A 26,525-nucleotide genomic window follows, 5' to 3' on the forward strand; every position below is an offset into this window, starting at 1 on the left:
AAAAGGTGTATGTGTACAAAGTTCTGACCAAGTTATGTAACCCTGACTTTGTATTTTGTTTTATAATGTAATGTGGCTTGCGGAGGAAAAATTCAATAAACCCACATATTTTAAAAAAAATGTGGGATTAATGTGTATAGGCGTGTTATAAATGCCATATCATAAGTGTTTTATTGGCCATTAGGGGGCGCAGATATGGAAGTCTGTGTCGTTCCACACAAGAACCAATTCCCCCCCCCTCCCTCCCCCCTATAGATCCCTGGTGTGCGAGGTGCTGTCTCTGCCCCTGAATCGCTAAACAGCGGGGTCTGACCTCTGGAGACCCACAGAGAGAAGATCCGTCAGTGAGCCTTGATGGAGTGCTGTGAGCCTGCCCGCCAAACCGCCACCGAGGACAGCGCAGTTCTCTATCTGTGCACCGCAGAGTCAGCTGAAGGAGCAGGGAGCCTGACGAGGCGAGCGGATGCTCAGTGTGTGCTGCAATTTGTCCTCCCAATCCCAGACCAGAATCGCCAGCCGACTGAGCCCCATGCCTCCCCAGCCCCCCTTCCGCGAATGCAGAGCCAAAAGCAGACAGCTCAGAGAAACCTCCACCCCATGCCGAGAGCCGGAGCGACGTGACGGCAACACCTGCCAAAGAGAGGAGGGGTGGACTAATCCTCAGCAGGTACGCCTCCCCCCAGTGCCCCCTCAGGGACAGCAGCACATGTACATCAGGAGGCTGGAACCATGGATCTGGTCCCTGCAAGGTTACTGTGGCGTGCTGACCCGGCGAGCTACACAAGAGGGGGCCGGCCTGCCGACTCAGTGTACAGGCCACAGCTGGTCTGCCCCAACCCCCCCCCCCCCGCCTGCAGTCCAGTGCCAGCCAAAGACTTTTGGGCCATCCAGCGATTGGGCACCTAGTCGGGGGCCCTTGAGGAGCAGTCCTAACCTCCCATTTTGCACCTGAGCCGAGTAGCAAGTGGCTTTGAAGTGACACTCCGCCTAAAAAATAGAGAGCTGCGGCAGGCGGGGCCCGAGCTCTGCGCATTCCCACAAGCAAACCTCACAACCCCCTCCAGGGAGTTGCAGGACTCTGGACCTCCACCCCACGACTGGGCGTGTACACTCTTGGGTACAGCCCGCCCCCCCAACTGAAATTTTAGTAGCCCCAAAAAGTCTCTGTGGTGCAGGTGACCAAACTCCCCAGGACCACACATGAGCTGGGCAGCCACTTTAAAGAAGTACCAGTTTGATCAGCTGCCTCGGTGCGTTCAGGACACCATGCTCAACACTGCACCACCAGCCCAGTAGGAGTCTAACTCGGTGAGCAAAGGCATGACGCTGCTCCTAGGAGAAATAAGGGGCTTCAGGGCAGATATTACGAAAAGACTGGATGGTCTCGACAAGGTGCAGCATGGAGGACCACATCCAGGGTCTGGAAGCAAACCAATCAGTGGACATTCTAGAGTCACAGATTGACATGCGCTTGTCTGAGCTGGGAAGAGAAGTGTGCACTGAAGATGGATGACTTTGACAACCGCGAGTGCAGTAACAATGATCTTTTGGATTTCTGGAACGGTGGCTGAGACGCAGTCTGACATTGTGAAGGCCATCAACGAAGTTGTCGGGAAGCTTTTTAATGAAGAGAACCACTTTGTCTTAAGTCTCAGTAACTTCAACTGGACACCCACAATCTCTTAACGTCTTCACCAAGTTCATTTTCAGTTTAATGTGACCCCAGACCATGTTATTGTCAACGAACTGAAAAAATAACTTGGAATATCCACTCTTTACTGGACATGCTCGACAAACCCTGCAGAATTGGTTTTAGTGGCTAAGTCAATGTGTACCTGTTCATGAGACTAGCTTCTTATTAACCTCTTCATAGCTTTCTTATAGCTATTAAATTGTAATGTCAAAACATTCTCTGAGGCCAGGGCAAGTCATTTATGGGCAATAGATTATAATATTGGCAATCCAGCTCAAACGCATGTGATTAGCCTTAGTTAATAGTGCATTATACAAAAGCCCACACATGGCTGTTGCTTTTGCCAACTCCCAATACATGTTCAGACAAATGGAATTTTAAATATTGTAATTGTAAGACTTGTAAACTCTTCCACTTTACCTTCTTGTTAGCTTTGCCTTGACTGGGAAGTAGTACACATTTTGCATAATGTGACCCAATGATTACTTGAATGCATCAATCAGGTAGTTAGTTTGCATATACACACTGCTGAGCGCTTTGTGCGATTTTGTTAAAATCATGTAACTTATTGTTTGTTTTCTTCCTGTTGGTCAATACTGACTAATACTATCCTATGGGATAAAGCCAACTCTGTTGTCCGGTTGGCCCCATTTAATTCACCTTTTCAACTTGGATCACTAAATGTTTCTGAAGATTCTGTCACTCATCTCAGTGAATATTCCCAACAGCAATCCTAGCTTTTGGTACACTTGATGGTTCAAGTTTTAAGTTACAGTTTATCTTACACCATGATCTTATCCTTTTGCCCGATGCACAGCCTTCCATCTTACCATTCCAGCCTGCTCCAGCTCCCCCTCGCATCACAAAGCGGAGAGAGTGTGTTCTTCCAATTAATTGTGTTTCTAGTTTAGCACGAAAGCCCTGTAGGTTCCCACGCTGTATGTTCCAGTATTAAAAAAAGACTTGTTTGCTGCCAGGTAATTAATGCCTTTAAGGCTGTGCTTCCTGCATTTGATATTTTCTTGCTTTTGGTACCTGCCATATCTATGATCTGTTTTCTCCCAGAATTTATTTTGAGTGCTTGTTTACTTCATTTCATTACCTAAGTTACAACTTAGAAGTACCACGGCAAGTGTTTTTAAAATAAATATCCTGTGCTTTCTTATGTATTGGCTTTTTTACTCCCCCAAGTCCTATTCCCAGTAAAAATATTTTGTGAATCAATGGAAATCTTTTTATCCTGGTGGATAGTCTGAGTACTACAAATTTTGTTCTAAAACACTTTCGCTGTGGCAGAATTTTCTCAAATTACCCTAGTTTGTGGAAACAGTCCTGTAAGATTGAGCCCCTATCACAACTGTATCGGACACCATGCAATAGGGATTTTCCTAGTAGTAGGGAATAAGTTCTCTAGTTATTAAAAGCGTTGTACCATTTTAGTTACATGTCCCTGTTGATTCTGTTTCTAGTAAAATGTTGCAATTCTTTATTTTTCTCCCCTTTCAGATCCATTTGTGTCCTTTTGTTGTGCTATATCAGTTTCCAAGATGGCATCAAACAAGGCCAAAGCTCAGAATTCTTTGGCTCTGCACAAGGTGATCATGGTTGGCAGTGGTGGTGTTGGTAAATCGGCTTTAACACTACAATTCATGTATGATGAGGTAAGAGCTCTTTAACACTTGTACATATCGTATGATGTCCTTTCATCGCCGTATATTTAAAAGCTCGGCATTTAAACATGCACATTATAACGAAAATGTCCATCAAATTATTTGGGGGGGTGGTAAAGGGCAGATACGGTTTGGGTGGGTAGTGAATAGGTAAAAATAGTTGGAGGAAAAGGGGATATGAGGTGAAAAAAAGAAATTCGATGAACATTTTCATTATAATGTGCACGTTTAAGTGCCAGGCGTTGAAATATACGGCGATGAAATGGCACAGAACCGTAGATATCTTCTATTTCACAGAGAAACCGCTAATTACTTCGGTACCATAGATTTTTTTTTCACTTTTTGCCCTATGTCTGACATGAGGTTTTCAGTCATTAAATTCCACCCCAAGATCTTTTGTGTGTGATTCAGCATACTTGATTTGAGTATCCTTTGTCACTCTAACCAAAGTGAAAAAAATGTATGTTTTGCCCTAGGATTTCAGTGATTTATATTTGCAGATTTCTGATTGTTTGAATGTTTAATTCTTCTCAGACCTTTTCTTATAAATACATTGCAAGAAACAGTATGGTTACTGTGGCAAAGATTGTCCAGCACAGTAAATATGTTCCCGAGGCTTGTGGAATCTGCTTAGATCACATGCTGTGCATAGGCCGACATCTAGTGGAAGCTGCGGAGTATTAGTTTGTTTTTCGAAACTCAAAAATGGGCGTCGACACAGGGCGTGCCAGTAATACTATCCCTAGTGTGACGTCCACTGTACCCATGATCACTCACGCGTCTAGGACCCTCAGATTGTTTTTTTCCGCCATACTGGTCGGAAGCATCCCGCGGAGTTCCCTGGCCTTAGCCATAATTTTGCAAAAATACATATTTCCCCGTTTTCTACATCCCAATGTCGAGTCAACGAAGTTCGACACTCGACGCCGACCGGAGAAGAAAACAACCGTTGAGAGCTGCACGAAGGACTTGGGCCTAGGAAGGCCTCTGGCCTCGGCCCCTACAAGTAGGGAGTGGTACATACTCAACTCTATATATATATATATATATATATATATATATATATATATATATATATATATTTTTTTTTTTTTTTCACATTTTCTTATAAATCCCGCTGCCACAGGGTGCATATGGAGGGTACCCCTTTCCAATTATGCCCTAAGTGCAACCGCAAGTACCCTTGGGTTGACAGACACGCTACCTGTAACCTCTGCTTGCCAAGGGACCACCCCTAGGCAAATTGCAGAGCATGTAGTCGGTTTAAACCGAAGACTATAAAGGACCGTTCGATTAAACGTTGGGCCCACCATGGCAGGCAACGAGAGGCCATGGAAGCGGAGGGCACTTTCAGTGATGGCAGTGACGCCATCCTATCGGAGGGCGACGTGGCGTTGAGAGACAGCCAAGCGCAAGTCCACGACCTCGGAAGGTTGTCTGGCAGGGCAGCTATGGGAAACACCCCCGGCGACACAGGCGCTTCCCACGACACATCACTAAGCACTCGAGGTCCAACCGAGATTCGGCGCGCGCGTTGAGTTCTCGGAAAGAGGCAAGCAGAGAACGGTCCACCGAATCGGTGTCCTCTGGGCATTCGTGATCAAGATCGCCGCATGACACCAGGCAACCATCCACTGTTGCCAAGAGTGCCTCGCTCCCTAAAGTAACGGAGGTTCGATCGTCTGGAGACGAAGACGACCTCCATCCCCAGGCTGCACTCCAGGAGTCGGCGTCAGCAGACCGCGGGACGGCTGCTCCTGTGCCCCGACCTCCACTCGCTAAGGAAAGGGACACCACCCCCGAATCTCGACGGCAGACGTCGAAGAGCTCCGAAAAGGTGAAGACACCGGGGAAGCAGTCCTTCCATTCACGGGGAGGGCATTCTCAGCCTTCATCTGCACCACAGACACATAAGGACAAGTCACAACCTTCTGAAAAGATAGCCAAGACCCCTGCACAAGGGCATAGGTCCAGTCAGGAAGGGAAACACTCCCAGGAGAGGGTAATCCCCAGCTCTAAAGAATGGTCAAGTGAGGATATAGACAGTCATGTCTAGAATGTCATCCCTAGCAGACTTCTATGCCAAGAATCCACAACACTTCCTCGCCTATACCCCTGACGGGGCAACCTCCTCAGGGTCTAAGGACCCACAACCCCCTGGTAAAAAACCTCGAGTTGAGGCACCAACGCAAAGTAGGTGTTCTGACCCTTACCACGTTCAGCCATACTCTCTGTATGATGAGGATCCAGAATTGGCCACATTGGACGTCCATACTGGAATGGATTACTATGGGGATGACGAGGCCCAAGAGGAGGACGAAGATGACGCAAAAGTCTACAGAGTAGACTCCCCAGTAGACAATGAACCTCCGGTTACCGACTCTCCTGTCGACAACTAACCTCTCTTAAATGAGGTTTTATCTAGAGCGGCTGAACACTTCCGCATAGATACGCAGGGAGCACTGGAGGAGAGGGACTTTGCCGAGGAACTAGTGGGAGAGAAGAGACCTGTTGCCCAGGCCATCCCTATTCTCAAGTCAATACAAAGGAGAATAGACCCTTCCCTTCTCAATCCCAATCTCACCAGGGCAGTAAACCCCAGGATTGAAAAACTGTTCAGGGCAGCCCAATCAGACCCACTCTACATAAAGGGGCAGCTTAAGCCTGACTCCCTGGTAGTGACTAATACCCGGAAGAGGGCGGGAACACCCTTATCTTATCTTCTGAAGCTCCTCCCAACAAGGAGAGCAAGAAGATCTATGGTTTGGGAAGGAAGATAGCCTCCACTTCCGCCTACCAGGCAAGGATTGCCAACTCCACCACCCTACTGGCTAGTTACAACTGCCGAGGCAACCTTCGATGCCGCAGATAACGCTGGCAGACTGATAGCAGAGAGTACTGTTATCAAAAGACATGCTTGGTTACGACAATCTGGGTCTAAACCCGAGACACAAGCATCTCTAATAGACAAACCGGTGGAGCACGATCTACTGTTTGGTAAGGCGGTGGAGGACGCCTTAAAAAATGCGAAAGATGAATACGAGACTCTCAAATCCCTGGGCCAGTTAACTAACAAACCCCCCAATCAAAGAGGGAATAGCAATTTTCGTCGCCCACGCGGCCAAAACTCAGAGGCTCCAACTATTCCCAGGGGCAGGGTACACCATGGAATAACAACGAGCAGTCTACCCAAGGTTATGGCAGGGGTAACAAGGAACGTGGTAAGGGTAGAGGCAGCCCCAATAGAGGCGGCGGCACGCCTCCAGCAAAACAGTGACGTTCCGTTCAGGGTCCCTTCTCACACATCCCCAGTAGGGGGACGCATTACCAAATTCACCCAAGCTTGGGAAGGGATCACATCAGACAGATGGGTGCTGTCCACAGTGTCCACAGGATACTGCATAGAACTGTTAGAGCGTCCCCGAAACCACCCTCCACGTCAAAAAGTACATTCCTTAGACCACCAGAAGATCCTCCTCGAAGAGATCGCCAGTCTTCTAGCAAAGGACGCGATAGAACTCGTCCCGGGACACCAGGTAAACAAGGGTATTTATTCAATTTACTTCCTTGTGCCAAAAAAAGATTTGACAATGCGCCCAGTATTGGACTTACGGCCTGCAAACAAGTATGTCAAGCCCCAAATGTTTCACATGACTACTCTCCAAGAGGTAATGCCCCTCCTAAAAAAGAGGGATTACATGGCAACATTGGACATGAAAGATGCCTATTTTCATATTTCCATGTTCCCAGCGCACAGAAGATTCTTACGCTTCAAGGTGAACAGTCAGCACTACCAGTTCAAGGTACTGCCCTTCGGTATAGCCTCGGCTCCAACGGTATTCACCAAGGTACTGGCGGTGGCGGCGGCACACCTACGCAGGGAGGCAATCCCAGTGTACCCTTACCTGGACGACTGGCTCATCACGGGGGAGACCCTAGTAATTTGCAGATCAAATATTCAAAGAACTATCGACCTCCTCTTCGAATTGGGTTTCTCCATAAACGAGAAAAAGTAAAGTCTGGTGCCAAGCACCTCCAAACAGTTCCTAGGAGCCGTCCTAAACACACAAGAAGGGTTGGCCTTTCCATCAGAGGAAAGAATTTGGAACATAATGCTGCAGATTCCGCTATATCAGGCCGGTCGCCAGATAACTGTGCGCAAAGCGATGCGTTTGCTGGGCATGATGGCGTCATGTATTTACCTGGTCCCCCACGCGCGCCTGCGCATGTGTCCCATGCAAGAACGGTTGGTGAAACAGTGGTTTCAGGTAAGTGGTAAGTGGTCAGTGGGACGATCTAGTGGTTGTTTCGCCAACACTTGTACGAAGTCTTCACTGGTGGACAAGAGAAAACCTGTCAAAGGGGAAACCCTTTTACGATCCCGAGATACAGGCTGTAGTCACAACAGACATGCGTCTGTCAGGGTGGGGAGCACACCTTCTCCACCACACAGCTCAGGGTCTCTGGTCTCACTCAGTGGCCAAGAATCATATCAATCTGCTAGAACTTCTGGCAGCATTCAGGGCTATTCAAGCATTTGAGCCCTACCTGTTAAACCTGTCAGTGCAGATCCTGACAGACAGCACAACAGCAATGTTTTACATGAACAAGCAAGGAGGGACTCGTTCGCCAAATCTGTCCAAGCTTGCCCAGAAAATTTGGATATGGGCACTCAGACGGAACATCTACCTGTCAACTCAACATGTTCCAGGGGATCTCAATTCTCTGGCGGACGCTTTGAGCAGGGATCCCCTCCCACAAGAACACGAATGGTGTCTACACAGAGAAATCGTGGAAGATCTCTTCTAAGTGGGGTTTACCCACTATAGACCTATTCGCCACAAGCGAAAACAGACAGTGCCCAGGATTCGCATCCAGGTTCCCCCAACCAGACTCCCAGGGGAACGCCCTGTGGATGAATTGGTCAGGAATGTTTGCGTATGCTTTTCAACCAACCCCCCTCATCGGGAAGGTGGTCAACAAGATGCACAGGGAATCGATGACGCTCGTCCTAGTTGCTCCCATGTGGGCGAGGCAACCGTGGTTCCCACACTTACGCAGACTAGCGGTGTGCAAACCCATCATGCTCCCGTGCTGGTACAACCTACTGTCCCAGCACCAAGGTCAGACCGTACATCCTCAACCCAACTCAATGAACCTGGCAGCATGGCTCCTGAAGTCATAGTTTGGGCATCTCAATTTACCTCAGATGTATGGACATCATAAAAGAATCTAGGAAGCCAAACACGAGGTATTGCTACTTTGACAAATGGAAGAGATTTGTTATCTGGTGCCAGAATGAACAAATCAACCCAGTTGATTGCACCCCTTCCACTATAGTCACCTACATGCTCCACCTGCTGGACGCAGGGTTGGTATTTAATTCACTGAAGGTACACTTGGCAGCTCTGTCGGTGTACACCACCTCGCATAACAAAGTATTGTGGTGGAAAGTACCAGTGGTTAAATCCTTCATGGAAGGAGTAAAGAGACTTCACCCTCCAATTTCTAACCCACCACCAGGGTGGGACCTTAATGTAGAGCTTGCTAAAGTCATGGGCCCTCCTTTCGAGCCCATGCATAAGAGCAGTCTCAAACACCTGACATATAAAACTGCCTTCTTGGTAGCCATTACGTCTATAAGAAGGGTCAGTATAACTCGGGCTCTGTCAGTGCAGCACCCTTTCTTTACTGTCCATAAGGATAAACTGGTTTTACAAACACACCCTAGGTTTTCACCTAAGTTTATTTCCAAATTCCATGTCAGCCAGTCCATCGAGCCCTTCTTCCAAGACCCACAAAGCTCGGCTGAGGTGAAACTAAACACCCTAGATGTGCGTAGGGCGGTCCTATACTACGTAAACAAAACCAGACCGCTGTGGAAAACAGACCAACTGTTTGTGTCTCTAGCTACAGGCAAAGAGGGAGATCGCGCTCTAAAGGTGCCATCTCTAAGTGGATTATAAACTGTATCCAGCTGTGTTACTCACTTTCTGAAAAAACTCTGCCTTTCACGCCAAGAGCCCACTCTACAAGAGTCATTGGAGCCACTCTGGCTTTTATTGCAAATGTACCCCTTGACACCATTTGCAAAGCAGCTACCTGGAGCTCTATTCACACTTTTACTCAGCACTACTGCATTGACACCCATTCCAAGACAGATACTCAAGTGGGACAAGCGGTTCTAAGACATTTATTTGCTCATGACCCTTCTCACATCCCACCTCCTTCTTCTAACACTGCTCGCTAATCTATGCACAGCATGTGATCTAAGCAGATTCCACAAGCCTCAGAAGGGATACATTACTCACCGTAATCGTATTTCTGATGCTTGTATCTGCTTAGATTCACATGCGACCCGCCCTTCCTCCCCTCTGAGAGAAGGCGCATGGATGCTTGTAGTCATATCTTTCTATCTATCTGCTTGGATAATCTGTACTCGCGCTACTCCTCATGTCAGAAAAAATACAATCTGAGGGTCCTAGACGCGTGAGGGATCATGGGTACAGTGGGCGTCACACTAGGGATAGTATTACTGGCATGCCCTGTGTCGCCGCCCATTTTCGAGTTTCGAAAAACAAACTGTAATACTCCGCAGCTTCCATTAGATGTCAGCCTAGGCACAGCATGTGAATCTAAGCAGATGCAAGCATCAGAAATAAGATTACAGTGAGTAATATATCCCATATTGGATTTCTTTGGAAAATGCACAGAAACAGAGTGGCATCCCGGGTCACATTTGAATAGGGAGAGTCCAGCATTTTGTTTTAAGAGCAGATCACTTTACCCACGCCTAGTCAACCTTGTGGAAGGGCCCCTTATCATCTTAACCCAAAATGGGCCCACCATATCGCCTTAACCCAAAATAGGCCCACCATTTAAGAAGCAAGTGTACGTTTGTCTGTATAGCAGGTTTATTGTACAATCAACCGGGAGGAACTAGATAACACTGTAGAGTCAAACTAGCCTGAGTCTCCCTGAATCGCACAAACACGTCACATTATGTACATTTTGCAACAGTTGACACTCCCACATTTTATTACAAATCCTCACCCCCTCATATGACTAGCCAAACCTAAACAAAAGAAATCCAATCTTTCTAATTCCCCCGTTCTCATTGGTCACATTTATCGAAATACCATCATCAGCTCATTTACACTACACCGCTTTTTTTTGGATTTATCTGTGGTAGGTCATGACATCACATAGTTACACATTTATTTTTTTTTCATAACATTTTATTGGTTTTACCAAAGCAATATAACAATTACAACAATGCAGTTGTTTCATGGTGGAGTGTCTCAGAATTTTTGTGGGTTGTGGGGGGGGACTGATGCTGGCCTTCTTGCCACTCTCGATGGTCCATTTTTCTCATAAACGGGTGTGCCCCTTGTCTCTGGCGTGTTTTGAGTGCGATCGGTCGATCAATAGAGTGGGCTTCATTGAGCCATCTGGTGAGTGGAGGTCTCTTTCGGAGTGCTGGGTATTTCGCCGCATAGTCAAGGAATGGTTCCCAATTGTTCAAGGTTCTGTTCAGGGAACCCATTCGGATTGCGGTGATTTTCTCGGTGACCGCTATGTCCTAACATTTGGACCACCATAGGGCTATTGAGGGGCCCCCCTCGTCCTTCCACAATTGGGCCATCGCGATTTTTGCCGCTAGCAGTAGGTGCGTGCATAGACAAGGTATTTGCTCGGAGATCGGGAATGCCCCGCTCCCAGTTTCGCCCTGCATAACTATTCCTGGGTCCCAGGGTATGGAGAGGCCGGAGATTTCTTTAACATGTTTCAATATTTCTTTCCAGTATGTCTCTGCCTTTCGACAAGACCAAAGCAAATGAAATAATGATCTGGGGACTGGGCAGCCGCGCCAGCAGGTACTAGGGAAATCCGGGTTTGCCTTGTGAATTTGGGTCAGGGTGATATAGTATCTATAGCAGAGTTTGTAACCCCCTTCCCTGTTCGTGATGCATTGCGAGCTTCTATGTAGTCTGTCCCATGTTTTCCCCCAGTCTTCTGCCGCTATTTCTCGCCCTAGGTCCTTTTCCCATTCTAGCATATATCTTTCTTTTTTTGCGGGGTCTGGCATGTCTAGGAGACGATAGATGATAGAGGTCCTGCCCCTACTGGTTGGTGTTAAGGAGAGCTCCATCGCTGTTAGTTCTCTAGAGCATTTTTCTCGGGTGATCCTGTGGGACATCCAGTGCCTGATTTGGGTGTAGCGGAATCTTTCCCGCTCTCCCACTCCAAATTTCATTTTGCACCTCTCGAATGTGATGGGTGAGCTTCTTTCTAAAAAGTCGCTGGTTTTACTTAGCCCCCCATCTATCCAGGCTTGGAAATCCCGCAGGGGACTTCCTGGTGAGAAGTTGGGGTTATTCCAGACGGGGGTCAGGGGTCCCAAGGTGCTCCTTACACCCCATTTCTGAGCTGCGGTTTTCCAGCAATTGACTGTTACTTTAGAGGCTGATAGGGGACCGCTATTTGCCTGTGGTTTTATTTTTGGTAGGTGTGGGAGATCGGGTAGTGGGACCGGACACCAGAATTCTTCAATTTGCCTCCATTTCGGGGGATCTGTTTCTTGCACCCAGGAGAATGCATATGATAGTTGGGCGGCTAGGGTGTATCTGTCTGGCACTCTCAACCCCCCCCCCTGTGCTCTCCCCTTCATCATAATGCTTTTATAAATTCTGGGTCCCCCCGCCCCATACAAATTCTAGTATTTTCTTTTGTAGAGCTTTTAGGGCTGGGCCCGGGATATATATTGGTTATATTGGTAGAGCTGAACAGTGGTACAGCCATCTGGGAACCAGGTTCATTTTGGCGGCAGTAATTTGCCTGAACCAAGAGATTTCATGCTGCTTCCACTTTTTAAGGTCGTTTTGCAGGTCACGGATTAATTGTGGGATGTTGCTTGTGTACAGCCAAGTTGGGTCTTTAGTGATTTGAACCCCAAGATATTCGATTGCACCTTTGGCCCATGGAATTGGTGATTGGGGGGGTTAGAGATTCTCTTTCATGTGTGGAGTGATTGACCGCTAAAGCTGAGGACTTGGATAGGTTCACCTTGAACCCTGTTAGGGCCCTGAATTCCCCAATTTCCTCCCATAGTGCACCCAGGGATGTCGCTAAGTTTGATGCTGTGATTAATACATCGTCTGCGTATAACGTGATTTTGTATTCTTGATCTCCCACCATTATCCCCTTTATGCTCCCATTCTGTCTAATTCTGGCCTCAAAGGGCTCCATGGACAAGGCGAAGACAGGGGTGATAGTGGGCAACCCTGTCTGGTGCTCCTAGATATGTGTATGTGTCCTGACCTATTGCCATTGATTCGCAGTTCTGTAGTTGGAGCCTGATAATTAGCCATAACCCATGCGATAAAGTTTGGGCGGAATCCAAAGTGTTCGAGTACTGCTTGAAGGTAACCCCAGTCCACCGGTCGAAGGCTTTGTGGTCATCTAATGAGATCACGGCCATTCCAACCTTCATTTTGTGGGCGTTTTCAATTATATTTATTGTTCGCCTGATGTGATCATGGGTCCCTCTTCCCGGGATAAACCCTATCTGGTCTTGGTTGATTAAGCACGGGAGGACCGGCCCCAGTCTCCTGGCTAGTACTTTGGCGAAAATCTTGCTGTCGTTGTTCAGGAGTGAAATTGGGCAATAAGAGCCAGGTAATTCGGGATCTTTCCCTGGTTTATGTAGGAGAACTGTGATCGATTCGGCCAGAGATCTAGTGACTGATTTTGTGGATAAGGAGTTGAATAATGCGGCCATCTGGGGAGCTAGGATTCTGGCGAATATTTTGTAAAAGTTTGCGGAGAGGCCGTCTGTTCCCAGAGCAGTGGATTTGAGAGTTTTGATGGTTTCGATAATCTCTTCCGCATTGATGGGGGCTTCCAGGGATTCTAGCTGGGTTGCGTTTTGGGGGTTGTGGCATTCAGGTATTCCGGGAGCTTGTCTAGGACAGTAGGATCTCCGGACATTATGTATTTATGATGCCTCATTAATTCGTTTATTTTATCTGTCTTGGAGTAGAGCAGCTTCCCATCTTAGCCTCGTAGCTTTATAATGTTGTTTCGGCAGCGAATCGTTCTTAGTTTCTGTGCTAGTACTTTGTTTGCTTTGTTCCCTTTGCTGTAATAGAACTGTTTTGTATATGCTAATGATTTGGCCGTTAGGTCTGCGCAATGCATTTCCAAGGCTATTTTAGCCTTTCTCAGGGATCTTTCTGTTTTTCTCGTATAGCGTGCTTTCAATTCCGCTTCTAGTTGGACCACTTCTTTTTCCAGCTTCATAGTTGCTATGTTTGATATTCGTCTCTGTTCTGCCCCTGCCCTGATCAGCGAGCCTCTGACCACTGCCTGTGGTGTTCTCTTTGAAGTAATTGATTATTGTGTCCTCCACTTCTGCTCTGATGCTTATATCTAGTAATAGGGAGTCGTTTAGTTTCCAGTGCCTCTGAATAGGGTTTCTTTGGCCTGATATAGCTAGGTTCACGGGGAGCGGGGCGTGATCGGATATCATGCAGGTATGTATTTCTGTATTGTTTACGCATGGGAACAACACTCCGGAGAGAAGAATAAAGTCTTCTTGAATAGCCCTTGTGGACATTAGAGTAGTGCGTGTAGTATCGTGAGTTCGATACTCTCCAGGCATCCACTGTCTCCGTTTCTCTGAACAGCCTGGCTAGGGAGAGAGCCTGTGTGAAGTCTGCATTTGTGGGGGGAAGAGTCTTGTCCAGCTGCGGGTTTGAAATGTAGCTGAAATCTCCCCTAATAATCAGGTGGCCTTCGCGGAAAGCTAACATCGTTGATAGAAGGCTCGCGGTGAAGCTGCCTTGAGATGTATTGGGACTGTAGACTGTGACGATTGTGATGGGAAGCTCTTCGAAGAAGCCTTTAAGTAAGAAAAAGCGGCCCTCTGGATCTCTTTTTTTATTGTGATCTTAGATAGCGGGACTTTGTCACTTAGTATCGCTACTCCCCTCTTCTTCCCTGCCGTGGCGAAATAGGCTTTTTATATCTTTTGAATCTTATGCAGTGTTCGTCGTCTTGTAGTAGGTGTGTTTCTTGGAGTAACACAATGTCTCCGGATAGTTGGGTCAGCCGGTGCTCCACTGATCTGCGCTTTCTGGGTGCATTCATCCCTTGAATGATCCAGGATAGGATTCTTATTTCGTTTGTGTCAGCCATGGTCTGTTCTGTTGTGTAGATTATGTCTCGTACTTCGACTCCCGCTTGTGTCTGTAAGAATGGTAAGTGGTATTTGCGGTTGTTTTGGAATGGTATTTTTCTTGTTGTTATTGCATGTTGCAGTGCTGTATGAAAGGATCTAACTTGCGAAGCTTAAAGTCCTGGAATTCCGATTTGTCCTTTTTAAGATGCCTTTCCCCCCAACCCCACCCCCCTCCCAACTTTGAACTGGTAGGAGAAACGTCATCCTACTGCCACTGGGAAACTTGTGGCACCAATACGCTTGATGTTGGCCAACTGGGCCGCCGAAGTGGAACATGGTAAAGCTTAGTCCTTGCTCTAACATCGTTCGCATGCTGGTGTATAACTTTACTTCTCAGAGGTTGCTTTGTTGTCAATTCTGAATGCGCGTTGTTCGAGGATTGGGGGCCGGAGATCCCCGGCGCCCTGTGGGGTGCTCATCTTATGTCGCTGTCTTTCTTGGGGGGACCCCAGAGTCTGCGTCGTCTGCTGGTTTTTGTCCATTCCTCCCCTAGAGATTTATCCTGGGAAGGGTGGCTTGTTTCTTCGGCTTCAGAATCCCCCTCTGCTCTCCTTTGGCCCAGAAGTTTCTCCGCCTCCTTCATTGATTGTATTTGTCTCTTTGATCCCTCCTATATAAATTTTACTGAGGTGGGGAGCCCCCAGTGGTATGGCATTTTCTTTTCACGTAGCCATACTGTTAGTGGCTGCATGGTTTTCCGTTTTTGGAGAGTTGAGCTCGACACGTCCCGATATATTGAGATCATCGATCCCTGGAAGGTAATTTGGCGCATCTGCCTTGCTTCCCGCATTATGTCCTCCTTTATTTGGAAAAAGTGTACCCTCACCAGAACATCTGAGGGGAATGTAGATGTTTTCCTCGGGATCGTTCTGTGCACCCGGTCCAGCTCTAGGGGTGAGCTGTCCGGTAGGGTGATTATGAATCGAAAGAGCTCCGATATGTAGGATTTCAGCTGCGTCTCTGGGATAGAGGATGGGATTCCTCGGACCCTGATGTTGTTCCTTCGTGATCCGTTTTCTAAGTCCTCCTGTTTTGCTTCCAGTGTGTTGCATCTCGCTTCGAGCGTGGCTATTCTGTCCTTGTCGCGTTCCATTTCGAATCGTTGGTCGCAGACCTCTGATTCTATTTCGGTAGTTCGGTGTTCTACGTCCCCCACCCTTTTGTCTAAGGAGTTGATTTTCTTGGTGACTTCTTCCGTGCTTTTTTGTATCTCCCTAGTAAGTGCCGTTAATAGGTCTTGAAGATCGGCTTTAGTTGCTACTTGTGGTGTATTGGGCTCTGGTCCGGCCGTTGTGGGAGCACTGTTCTTGGTGTAGTCTTCCGGCGGGTCCGTCTATCTAGATCTTACAGAGACTGGGGTGACCATCAGGGTAGCAATATCAGTTTGTTTGGTTGTCTTCCCGAATTTGGACATCTCGTCGAGGGAGGGGTCTATGTGGCTTATCTGTTCCGAGTGATCCGTTGCAGGCCTGGCGGCTGATCCTCCGGCCCCTTATGTGGTTATTGCCGGCTGAGGTATGTCACGGTATGCTCCTTGGTGATTCCCGAGGAGTGATGAGGTGGTTGGGTTGTGGGGAGGATGAGTTGAGTTGGGGTGGGTTAATGCTTCTGGAGACCCACCTGTGTTGGCGTCGGGAGCTTTTCTTCCCCCCACCCAACTCCTCACCTCGTATCTCTGGGGCTGCAGTAGTGTGGCTTCTGTCAATTGCCAAAGTCAGGTATAATTCGGTTCCTCTGTTGTGGGAGGGAGCAACCCTTTCGGGGCAGCCGCTTCAAGGTATAGGTTCCTCAGCCGTTGTGGATAATTCAGTGGGTGGGGGCGGGAATTCGCCAACTTGGTCTCCCGGTGATGTGCGTGGTTGCGCCAGCTCCGATAGACCAGCGATACTGCTTGCTGGGAACCGGGGTTTCTAAGGTGGCTGTGGCACTTCCAGTCCTGGAATGATACTCCTCGTGGGGCAAAGTAGGTCCGTAGGGCCGACGTCGCCAGTATATTTGGGGACCCGGAACCCCAGCCGGACTGCCGAAGAGGGCATGCCCCTCCAGCCTGGAGCCCCGAGCCAGGCGCTGTGGGCTTGGATTGGCCGGCTCCCCCGGTGATGGGGTCGGGTGGATCCTCGTAGGATGCCTCAGGATCCCCTCTGCTGGTGCGGGGCTGATGGTAGGATGCCGGGAGGAGGGCCCAGGTTGTTGGGGTGGGGGAGTGGGCCACCTGGGCATGTGGCTAGCTTAGTAGCTCCGGCAGGCCAGCCGAGTTATAATTACTGGCGTCCTCCTCTGGACGGGGTCGAGGGAAGGCGCTCGCTGCGTGCTCCGGACGGGAGAGCGCTGGATCCCGCCCCTTGCAGGTTGTGTATTTAAGCGGGAGCCTCGAAGGTGCAGAAGCGTGGGACAGTCAGTGGAGGGGGGTTATGGATCGGGGCCCCCACAGGCAGCAGGTCTGAGCGGCGGAACACTCAGCAGGTGCTGCGGTCATCCGAGGGAGAAGCAACGGTGAGTGTGGGTGAGCGGGTTCTCCCGGCAGTCCCGCCGCCCTCCCCGGCGGTGCTGTCTGGCGCTGTCGAAGGCAGAAGAGCTGGGAGCGAGGCCCGCAGGGGACGGGCGGGTGGAGATGAGCGGGGCCCACTCGGTTGAGGGAGGCTGTGAGCCGAGGCACCACCCGCAACCGCTGCTGGATTCCACCTCGAAGGTTGCAGGCGTCAAGGCACCATGGTCCAGGCTTGTGGTCTCTCAATGGGTGTGCACACAGCCCACGATCATATGGCGGGCGGCGAGCAAGCTGTAGTTATTTTGGTGTCTTCGGTGGCTTTTTGGCAGCAATGTTATGCCCACCCTTCCCCCTCACAGAAGGTCTCCAGGCCATGGGGATGCAGCGGCCATTTTACCGCCGAGTGGGTCCTGGTGCAATCGAAGGACAGAATTGGGTTTGAAAAAGCGTCGAGCTGGGACCCACTCGAGCGGTGGCTGCAGAGGGGTTTCCCCCATCATAAGCTTCGTTTTCGGGCTTCGATGGGCGCTGGAAGCGGCATTTTTGATGAACGGCAGATTGGGCCAAGCCGGAGCTCTCAGGCAGACATGCCGATCGAGGCAGCTCCAGGCCACGCCCCCCATAGTTACACATTTAAACACAAACCCAATTAATTACAAGTTCCAGCTGCCCAGAACCTCATAACCCCGGACGTGATGCACATGTTCTGCAAGGACACTTCAAACAATATGGGGTGGGGGAGAATAAACATGTTATCTTTGAACTGGTGGTAACTATCTCACCCACCCAGACTTGCTGGCATCCTTGTTTCATTATAATCTAAATGACTACCAATTCAACATGCTTGGTCTCCGAACATAACCTGAGAGAATAATCAAAGCCCATAAAGTATTGCTCAACTCTGCCCTCAGGTGTCCCTTCACCCCAGGTTTGTTTGGTCAAAAGCAGGTGGCTGGGCTAACCTGAACAATTGATAACAAGACTACCATGTACTTAAAAAGATTGCATTTCCTTTGTGCAGTAGTGCCAAGTCATAAATACGCAGCCTGGCTGTAACTGATCATCTGATAATGTTGCGGCTAGTCCGTGCCTTCCCTCGGGCTGCAACGCTGCAAAACCAGTTTTCCCAGTTATACAGAGTTCACCTCGCAACCCTGGCTGCAGGGCCTGGCCAAACTATCACAGGATACAAATTTGTACATTCCCATGTACCCCCAAACTGTCCCAAACGCATTTCACCTCAAGATCCCCCCCATACATGAATGTTGGTGCATAAACGTTCAAAACTACTGCATCCTCTTCCCAGTGGTTTCTTCATGACAGATCTTCTTTCTTGCATGTGCATTATGAAGCTCCTCGTTGTCCAGTTTCTACGTGCTTCATGGCAAACCATACCTATATTGCATTTATATTTCATCATTGGTTTTGACATTTATCTTCCTGTGTGCTACTTAAACATAAGGTAACACATCTTATTCTTTACAGTAGATCGTGGGGTGGGGGAGTCGTGGCCCGCAGCCATGCAATAAACGGCGGCTTCACCAGGCTCCTGCATGATCCTGTAACAATTAGCCCGAAAGTCGATTCTCCTTTGATTTCAGAGTGATATAGCAGCATCAGAACTTGTGCTAGGTGTGCAGCCGCCAGAGAGTAAACCGATCCCTGGATACGCGGGTGCATGAGCTTGTGGTGGCTGGGAAGGGACTGCAATATGGTGCCCACCATCCTTCAGAGCGCAGAGGAGGACACAGCTCTGTGAGCGTGCCTGTTGGCCAGGTCGGTGCAGGCTTGGCAGCGCTGGAGAAAAGGCTGTGCGCTCTCACAGATTACTGTGGGTGCTCTGGCGTGACCAGAGGGCATGCTCCTGTGCCCGCTGAGGATTGCCATGGGGGTCCAGCAACCTGAGAAGTGAGGTGTGTGCAGTGCCTGTGAAGGTGTCCGGAGACAAGGTGTGAGCTGTTGGAAGCACATCAGGTTTTGATCTGGGGAAGTTGGTGGGTGTTCGGCTGCAGCGAGGGCCCCGACGCTAGGAAACATTACAGATATCAGGTGGAGCGGCTCAGAACACCCAGCATACTGAGCACTAGCACCCTTTGTTCAGGAGGTTGACTGAAGCCCGGGGAGAGCGCAGTGCAGTTGCCTGACGGGATTGAAGGCCAAAGAGGCGGCTGGAATTGAAGGGTGAAGAGACGGCTCGGCACACCTTGCCTCCTAAAGTAGCGCTGCTGCTGTGGTGCAGGTGCTTTCTATTGGCCTGGACGCCACACTCCTGCTGGCACGGTGGGTGTACCTCCAACCCCCAACATCGCAGTTCCCCTGCGACCTACTGAACCATTGGAGAATGCTGGTCTCGGGGGACAGGGCCGGGAGTTAGAGGGGCAGCCCTGCCCAAGGACACTGACATTTGACCTGCTTCTCTGCTCAGGCTGGTGGGCCCAGAAAGTGGGCTCCCCTGCTGAAAAAAGTTGGGCCTTGGAGTGGGGCTGTGTGCTGGGGCTTCTCTGATGGGCAGCACACTGCATGCACGTGGAGAGGTGAAGGATGCCTGTAGGGACAGCAAGCAACACTGCTGATGGGAATCGCCGACCACCTGCCCTGCGTGCCGCTCCCACTACATATAGCCTACCAGGGTCACAGAGTGGCTGGCGTAGCTCTGCATATCCAGGACCTGGAGACAGGCACACAAGGAGGAAGCTTGCAGGTGACAGCGCTGCCTGCTGACGGAGCATTCATGCACGCATGGGGCTGGACTCTTCAGGCGGCCCCCCCTCAAATGCCAAATAAGCCGAGAAGAAGCAAAGCCAGACAAACTGTCATGGAGGCTTTGGTCTGGAAAGAGAAGAGTGTTGCCATGAACCCCCCCCCCTCTGCCCCCCAATTAATATTACCAGGCATCAATCGTAAATCACAGCAGTAACATACAGTAGGAGTGCTGGAACGCAGGGCCGAGGATGCAGACGACCGTGCAAGATGGAATAATGTTTGGATCCTAGGCTGGCCAGAAGGGGAAGAAGGCAATGATCCTAGGGCATATGACGAGACTTTGCTGTTGCAGAAGGTTGGCCGGGCTCTTTGACGCAGGGTGTTACCATGGAGCATGCCCACAGGTCTTTGCCGGGAACTCCTCGAGACCCATAATTGCGAGGATACTGAGTTATAAGGATTAGGAGCAGAGTTTGGCAATCCCAATGGAAGGCGGCATCATGTTTGGTCTAGGTTTGTGAAGTGGTGGCCTAATGACACTTTCACAGCAATCTGAACACCATGCCCTTGTCCATTAACTCTACTGTCCAGCACTACAGACGTAACCCCCAGCCCGCTGAATGTGGCTTTTTTCGGTTTGTGCCCCACATGTATGTTGCCTCCTTTTGCCAGCTGTATCCTTGCCTCTCCTTCATGATGGACCCTATAGGCAGGGCAATCTACATCCAGAGACATTCCACCCAATGTATTGCATCCTGGTCTCTGTCTGATAATCAGCTACCTATCCTGCAGCCTTTGCTGGCGATGTAATCTACATTACACCTTACTTGACATGCATCCTTGTGCTGCACTTGTAACAAAACCTGCTTGTAACGTACCAGCCTTGGCTGTGGCTTATAGCTATATACATAATTTAACCTGCCTGGAACATAACCTACTGTGTATCTGTATAGCTGATGCAGCCCCCACGTACCATAAAGCGTGGCTCTGCTGGATTATGTACCCAAAAATTAACCTGCATGCTATAACTCTTGTGTGGTCATGCACTCTAGAATGTGATTCCGAACTTATTCTAGCGTGTAGATGCCCGAGGGCTTTGTGCGCTGCTATAAATATTAAATAAATAAAATAAATTGAGTCTACATCTTTGAAACTACTGAAAAATCCAGATTACACTCGACTGGTGCAGTGTGGCATATGGCCCAACCCAGGAGTGGCTGCACCAAGCCAACCTGAGATACATGCTACTTTATCCCACTAAGATCAAGGTGCTGCACAATAGACGCTCGTGTTTCGAGGACACGGCTACTGCCTGCTCCGGGATGCACTTGATTGGTATTGCACAGCTACCAGCTAGGAGAAATAACATACCCTAATGGCAGCATGTCCACATCAACGATGCACACTTCAGCTGTTTGAACTTGAGGAGTTTAATTTCCTGTTAAGCAAATTCCGGGAGCAGTAGAGGACAGCACTGCACTGTGGGCCGTTGCGGCTGCGCCACTGAAGACAAACTTTTGGGGCATCCTGCTGCTGCATGCCACTTGAGGGTGTGGGGGCGCAGAGGCGCTTGAACCTGAATAAGCAGTTTGCTATTGTGCCAATATATGTAGGTTAACTGTGTTTTCACCCTATGGTTTTCTTGGTCCTGCTTGCAGAAAAGTCTGATCTCCCCAAGCCCTCCCTCCCCTCCCCCCGCTTCCCCTCCCAGTTGTTCCAAAATTGTGGCAGTTGTTGCGGCTGGCGATGTCTCGTTGTGTGGTTCTCACCCCCTAGCCCACCATGTACTGTAAGCTTTCTGCATTGTACCTATGGGGGGGGGTCAGCACTGCGAAGGGGAGTTGGAGGTAGGAGGCGGTGGTGCGGTCTGAGGTGGTGCAGTCTGAGGGGACGCATGAGACCCAGGCTACAGGGGATATGGCAAATGACTTGAAAGTTGTAACGAGGAACATCTGAGGGCTCAATGGCTAAATCAAGAGGGTGCGAGTGCGCGCATATCTGCGTAGGCTGGGGATCGCATTATTGCAGAAGACTCATCTCACCAGAGATGGAGCACAATTGCCAAGAAGTGGGGTGGGCAGTTGTACGGTTCCCTTTTCTTTACATACGCCAGGGGTGTTCTTGTGTTGGTGGCGCCAACCGTTACCTTTACACTTTGACATTAAAAGCGACAACAAAGGCAAAATGCTGCTAGTGCATGGGTTCCTGGAGGGTAAGGATGTGTGCATTATGTAAACATATGCTCCCAATCATGATGCCACAGCGGTTTTCACTTCACTTTACTCTAGTTTAGCATTTTACAGAAGGGCTCTGTGGATATGGGGCAGGGATTTTAATTGCACTCTGAAACCGTTAGTAGATGTATCTGATGACAAATATTGGAGGCCGTGCTAAACACATTGTTGCGGAACCTGAACTTGGTAGACTTGAAGAAGTCGACACATGGGGAGGCTGCCTACTCTCATTATGCGACCCCACACTTAGTACGTACCCACCTTGATTATATTTTTACGGGGTAGGAGACACTGGGAGACTTCACAGATGCTGTCTTTAAAGCTAGAGTCCACTCAGATCACGCCCCGCTGCTGGTTACATTGCAGGAGAGGCCACATAAGCCCCTGATTCCCTACTTGGGAGGTTGTGGGCACTATGTGAGAAGCCTTTAATACAGTGGCACGAGGAGAGGCGATGGGCAAGATGTGGGGATGGGGCCTTCGGGGGACCTGTTCGACTCCCTAGCCAGCACGGAAGTTCAGATTGAAACGGCTAAGCTCCAAGATGCTGAATTGAGTGTGGAAAGGGTGGATCTGATTAAGTTGCAGCAGAAATGACTAGAGGATTGGGAGCGACTGGGGAGATTAGACTACGCTAAATACACACAGAAGGTACATGCAGAGAGCGACAAACCGGGGATGCTTTTGGCGTAGCTGCGCAGTGGAGAGGACAGAATGGAGATGATCAGCACCATAAAAGATGATGATTATTGGGGTAGGCGGCGGAGTGAGGTAAATTAGATTTTCTTTAAATATTACGAGACCCTGTACTTGTCAGTGGCGGGCACTGGTGTCTCTGACATTAGCAAAGCTCTAGCTAGTGTCAGTCTGCCATACTTTGATGCTGCGCAGAGAGAAATCTCTGGATGCCCCTCACAGTGGAGGAGCTTTTGGTCACCATACAGGCATTAACGTCTGGGGAAAAACCTGGTTGATAGGCTACCTGGGGAATTCTGTAAGGAGTATGCTGAGGCACTTTCTCCCAGACTCCTTGAGGCGCTAGAGGAAGCATGAGTTGGGTACGTTACCGCAGAGCATGAGGGAATTAAGCGTTGTCCCAATACTGAAGCCCATTAAATCACTAGTGGAATGCAGCTCCCTCTCTGATTAACCAGGATTGTAAGATCCTCGCGGACTTGCTGGTGGCTAGACTGAAGAGGGTGATTTGTACCCTGATGTACGTGGATCAGACCATGTATTTTCGCGTCAGACATAAGGAGCTGGACTGTGGTCGCCTCCTTAGATGCTGTCAAAACATTTGACTGTTAGCTGGGACTGGTTGTACAAGACCCTGCGCTGGTATTGGTGTGAGCTTTCTGCGATGGGTGCAGCTGGTGTATACAAAACCCACAGCTAGGGTGCGCATGAGCAAATAGATTTCAAATGGGTGGGAACTGAAGAAAGGCACTAAACGGGGATGCTGGCTTTACCCAATGCTTTTAATTCTTGCCCTGAAGCCACTTGCAGCGCTCTTAAGTTTAGAATACACAGACACTGGCATTTATATTGATGGGGTGCGATACTTGATCTCCTTATTTACGGATGATATTTTTCTATATGCCACGCACCCCGATGAGAACCTCCAGTGCATACTTAACAGGTTTGCAGACCTATCCGGCATACGCATTGACCATCACATATCCTGCCTGCTACTCTGGCCGGGCTTGCTTCCCTTTGTGTCTCTCCATTACCTAATCTGGATCTGAAATACGAAACTGACAGTTTCAGACATCTGGGGATAAATGTGTGGTGCAATGTTCGCACCTCACATGAACTTAACGCACAACAAGTTCTGGAAGGAGTGGTGAAATCTATGGCGTTTTGGGGGAGGCTTCCCTTACCGATGATGGGACGGTCTGCACCCCTGAAGGTGGTAGTAATCCTAAGTTTCCTGTACCACTTCATCAATATACCATACAATATCCCCAAGGCGTTTTTTAGGAAGCTTGATATTATAGATGGGGACCTTATTTGGGGGTGGAGGGGAAAGAGGAATGGGATTTCTGAGCATGCTACAGAGAGACTATAAGGATGGAGGTATCCTGTTGCCCTACTTCGAATTGTACTATCTGGCAGCTGCAGTTTGTCATGGGGTGGCTGGCTGATGAGTTTGCAAAAGGGCCATATCTAGCGCAAGCTCATCAAACGTTATTTTTTGAGGGACGTCTTGTGGTTACATGAGTGTCGTGCATTTGCCGCACCTGGTAGCAGTGGGCAAGGCTCTGTGTCACAGAGCCTGGTGAATGATGGGAGTTGCCGACCCTTACTCCCAAACATTCCCCAGGTTAGGTTATTGAACGTTATGCCACCTCGGTTGCGGTGATCAGGATGTACTAAGAGACCTGCTGGGTGGTGACCAAGGGAGACTTGTTGCAGCAGCAGAGTATGATTGACTTTGAGGCCCTGGTGCAGAACACTGGAATACACCAGGGACAATTTCTAATTCATGAGAGGTTGCTCCAAGAGATTGGAATTGGATGGGCAGACTTTAGCGAGCGTATGGACAGCGAGCCAGCGTTTGAATCCATGTATGACATTTCAGAGGGAGGCCACGTGATTTCGAGGGTATACAAGTTGCTTTCAGAGACTGCAAGTAAACCTGCCCTAAGGGTGCATATGCAGTGGGAAGCAGGCCTGCGGAGGACCTTCAATGATGCGTAATGGGCCTTGGCCCTGATTTATACCAAAAATGTATCTAGTAATGTAAATTTGTTACTGCAATCGAATGTCACACACAGGTCATATGATATCACACAAAAATATCTTATGTGGGGGATGGTCATAGGGACTGTCCGAGGTGTGAATGACGAGGCAGACTTACTGCACATGTTCTGGTCTTGCCCAGTGATCCGAGAGTTTTGGGGGGGTTGTTGTAAATAGGGCAGCTAGGGGCGGAATAGAGATGCCAAATAAACCCCCGCAGGCCTGCCTTCTGGGATCGTTTCCACGGCGGTGGAAGCACACCATTCACCTCTCGAAGATGAAAGACTGGATCTGTGTACTTGCTAAACGCAGGATTGCAATGGCTTGGAAGTCGAGAGACGGGCCCAGCATTAATGCATGGTGGAGTGATCTGCATAGATGGGCGATAGCAGAAATGGCTGTCTGGCATAGAGCAGTTTATAGAGGCATGAGGGAGGTGAGGGAGGACTTGAATGCATGGAACGCCTTGACGCAGACGCTGTTTGCCCCATTGGATGACGTGTCTCCATAGGCCATTAATTAGGTGCAATGCTTGATATCGGGATTGATGCAGTATTTGTGACCTAAACCGATGCATAATGGCACGCAGCTATTGACACAGATGGGGGTGCTGGGGGGGGGGGACACAGCCTGAAACTGCACAAGCAGGGGTCATTGTAGATTTCTGTTGTTGTTTGGGCCTTATTGCCTGGAGAAATTATAAAGGTAATAGCTATTATTGTAAATCAAGAAGGCGGTAAAGTGTGAGGCTATTTGTTGTATGTATTGTACGTTGGAAGAAAACAATTACATTGTTAAAAAAAAAACTATGCTAGATATATGTAAAATTGCAACATCGTGCCAACTTCACCTTCCCCTTGGTCACCAATATGGCGCGCACAACGTGAGCCTCTTTGTCATTGGGACTTTTCCTGACCACCCCAACAGAACGAAACACGCAAATGGAATTCTATCCCCAAACTTGAACATGCTACTCTGCCAAGGAAAAGAAGCAATATTAACCATCTATGAATAGTGTTGACACACTCCAACCCCACCCCCACCTCCAGCCCTACCCCCAGTTACTGCTGGCGGGGGCTGACTTTATGCCTTTGGCATTAAACATGAATTCTTCCACATATCCAGCTACAAGCCTTGCGCAACATTGCTTTTGTTTAAAACCTAAGTAAAGCGCACTTCCGGAGTCATGCCAATTGGAATGAGCTTTACTTTCTTGCTTAACAAAGTGAGGGCATCCATAACCCCTGCCTTAATGGACCCAAAGCCTTCCATGCTCTTCTAGTTGAAGTTCTGACTGTTGAGATGCCCATCATCCCAAGAAGCATTGGCATTCTCCATATGGTCTTGTTTCTGTTGTTCAGTGTTTACCATTCAGCATAACCTCCCGTTTACCATCCCTGCACCACTAATATTGGGCTAGTCCTGTACACTGACACGCCTTTACACCTCTATGCTGCTGACTATTAAGCAGACTACCTACTATTCACACTTCCATTGTCTGTCTGCAAAGATGCAATGGGCCTCTAGGTGGAAGCAAGTACTCCACAGTCTGGACAGAGAACATATTGACTGGTACACATGGAATTTGTACTGTATAGTAGGAATTTCCCCCTGCACTGCTTTTGTTTCTCAAGACTGCGGTTCTTATCATGGATTTTTCTGCTATAGTTTTTGCACCACTGTAGACTGGTTGGAGACTCAGGACTGGTCCTGTCGGGCAGATTTCTACTTCTCAACAAACAAGTTCAAAACT

At 48.9% G+C, this 26,525-nt stretch overlaps 1 protein-coding gene across 2 annotated transcripts in view; it reads left to right on the forward strand.

Moving 5' to 3' along the window:
- Window positions 1-26,525, forward strand: part of RALA (RAS like proto-oncogene A) — a 334,245-nt gene that overhangs the window by 93,397 nt on the left and 214,323 nt on the right. For both annotated transcript variants that reach the window (XM_069613286.1, XM_069613285.1), the window contains one exon: window positions 3,200-3,354. In XM_069613286.1, the coding sequence (XP_069469387.1) occupies window positions 3,241-3,354 (114 nt within the window). In that variant the 5' untranslated portion in view covers window positions 3,200-3,240. The remainder of the gene's footprint in view (window positions 1-3,199; window positions 3,355-26,525) is intronic.

Source organism: Ambystoma mexicanum, chromosome 5p, assembly GCF_040938575.1.
Source record: "Ambystoma mexicanum isolate Mex_15411 chromosome 5p, UKY_AmexF1_1, whole genome shotgun sequence".
In the NCBI taxonomy this organism is placed as follows: Eukaryota; Metazoa; Chordata; class Amphibia; order Caudata; family Ambystomatidae; genus Ambystoma; species Ambystoma mexicanum.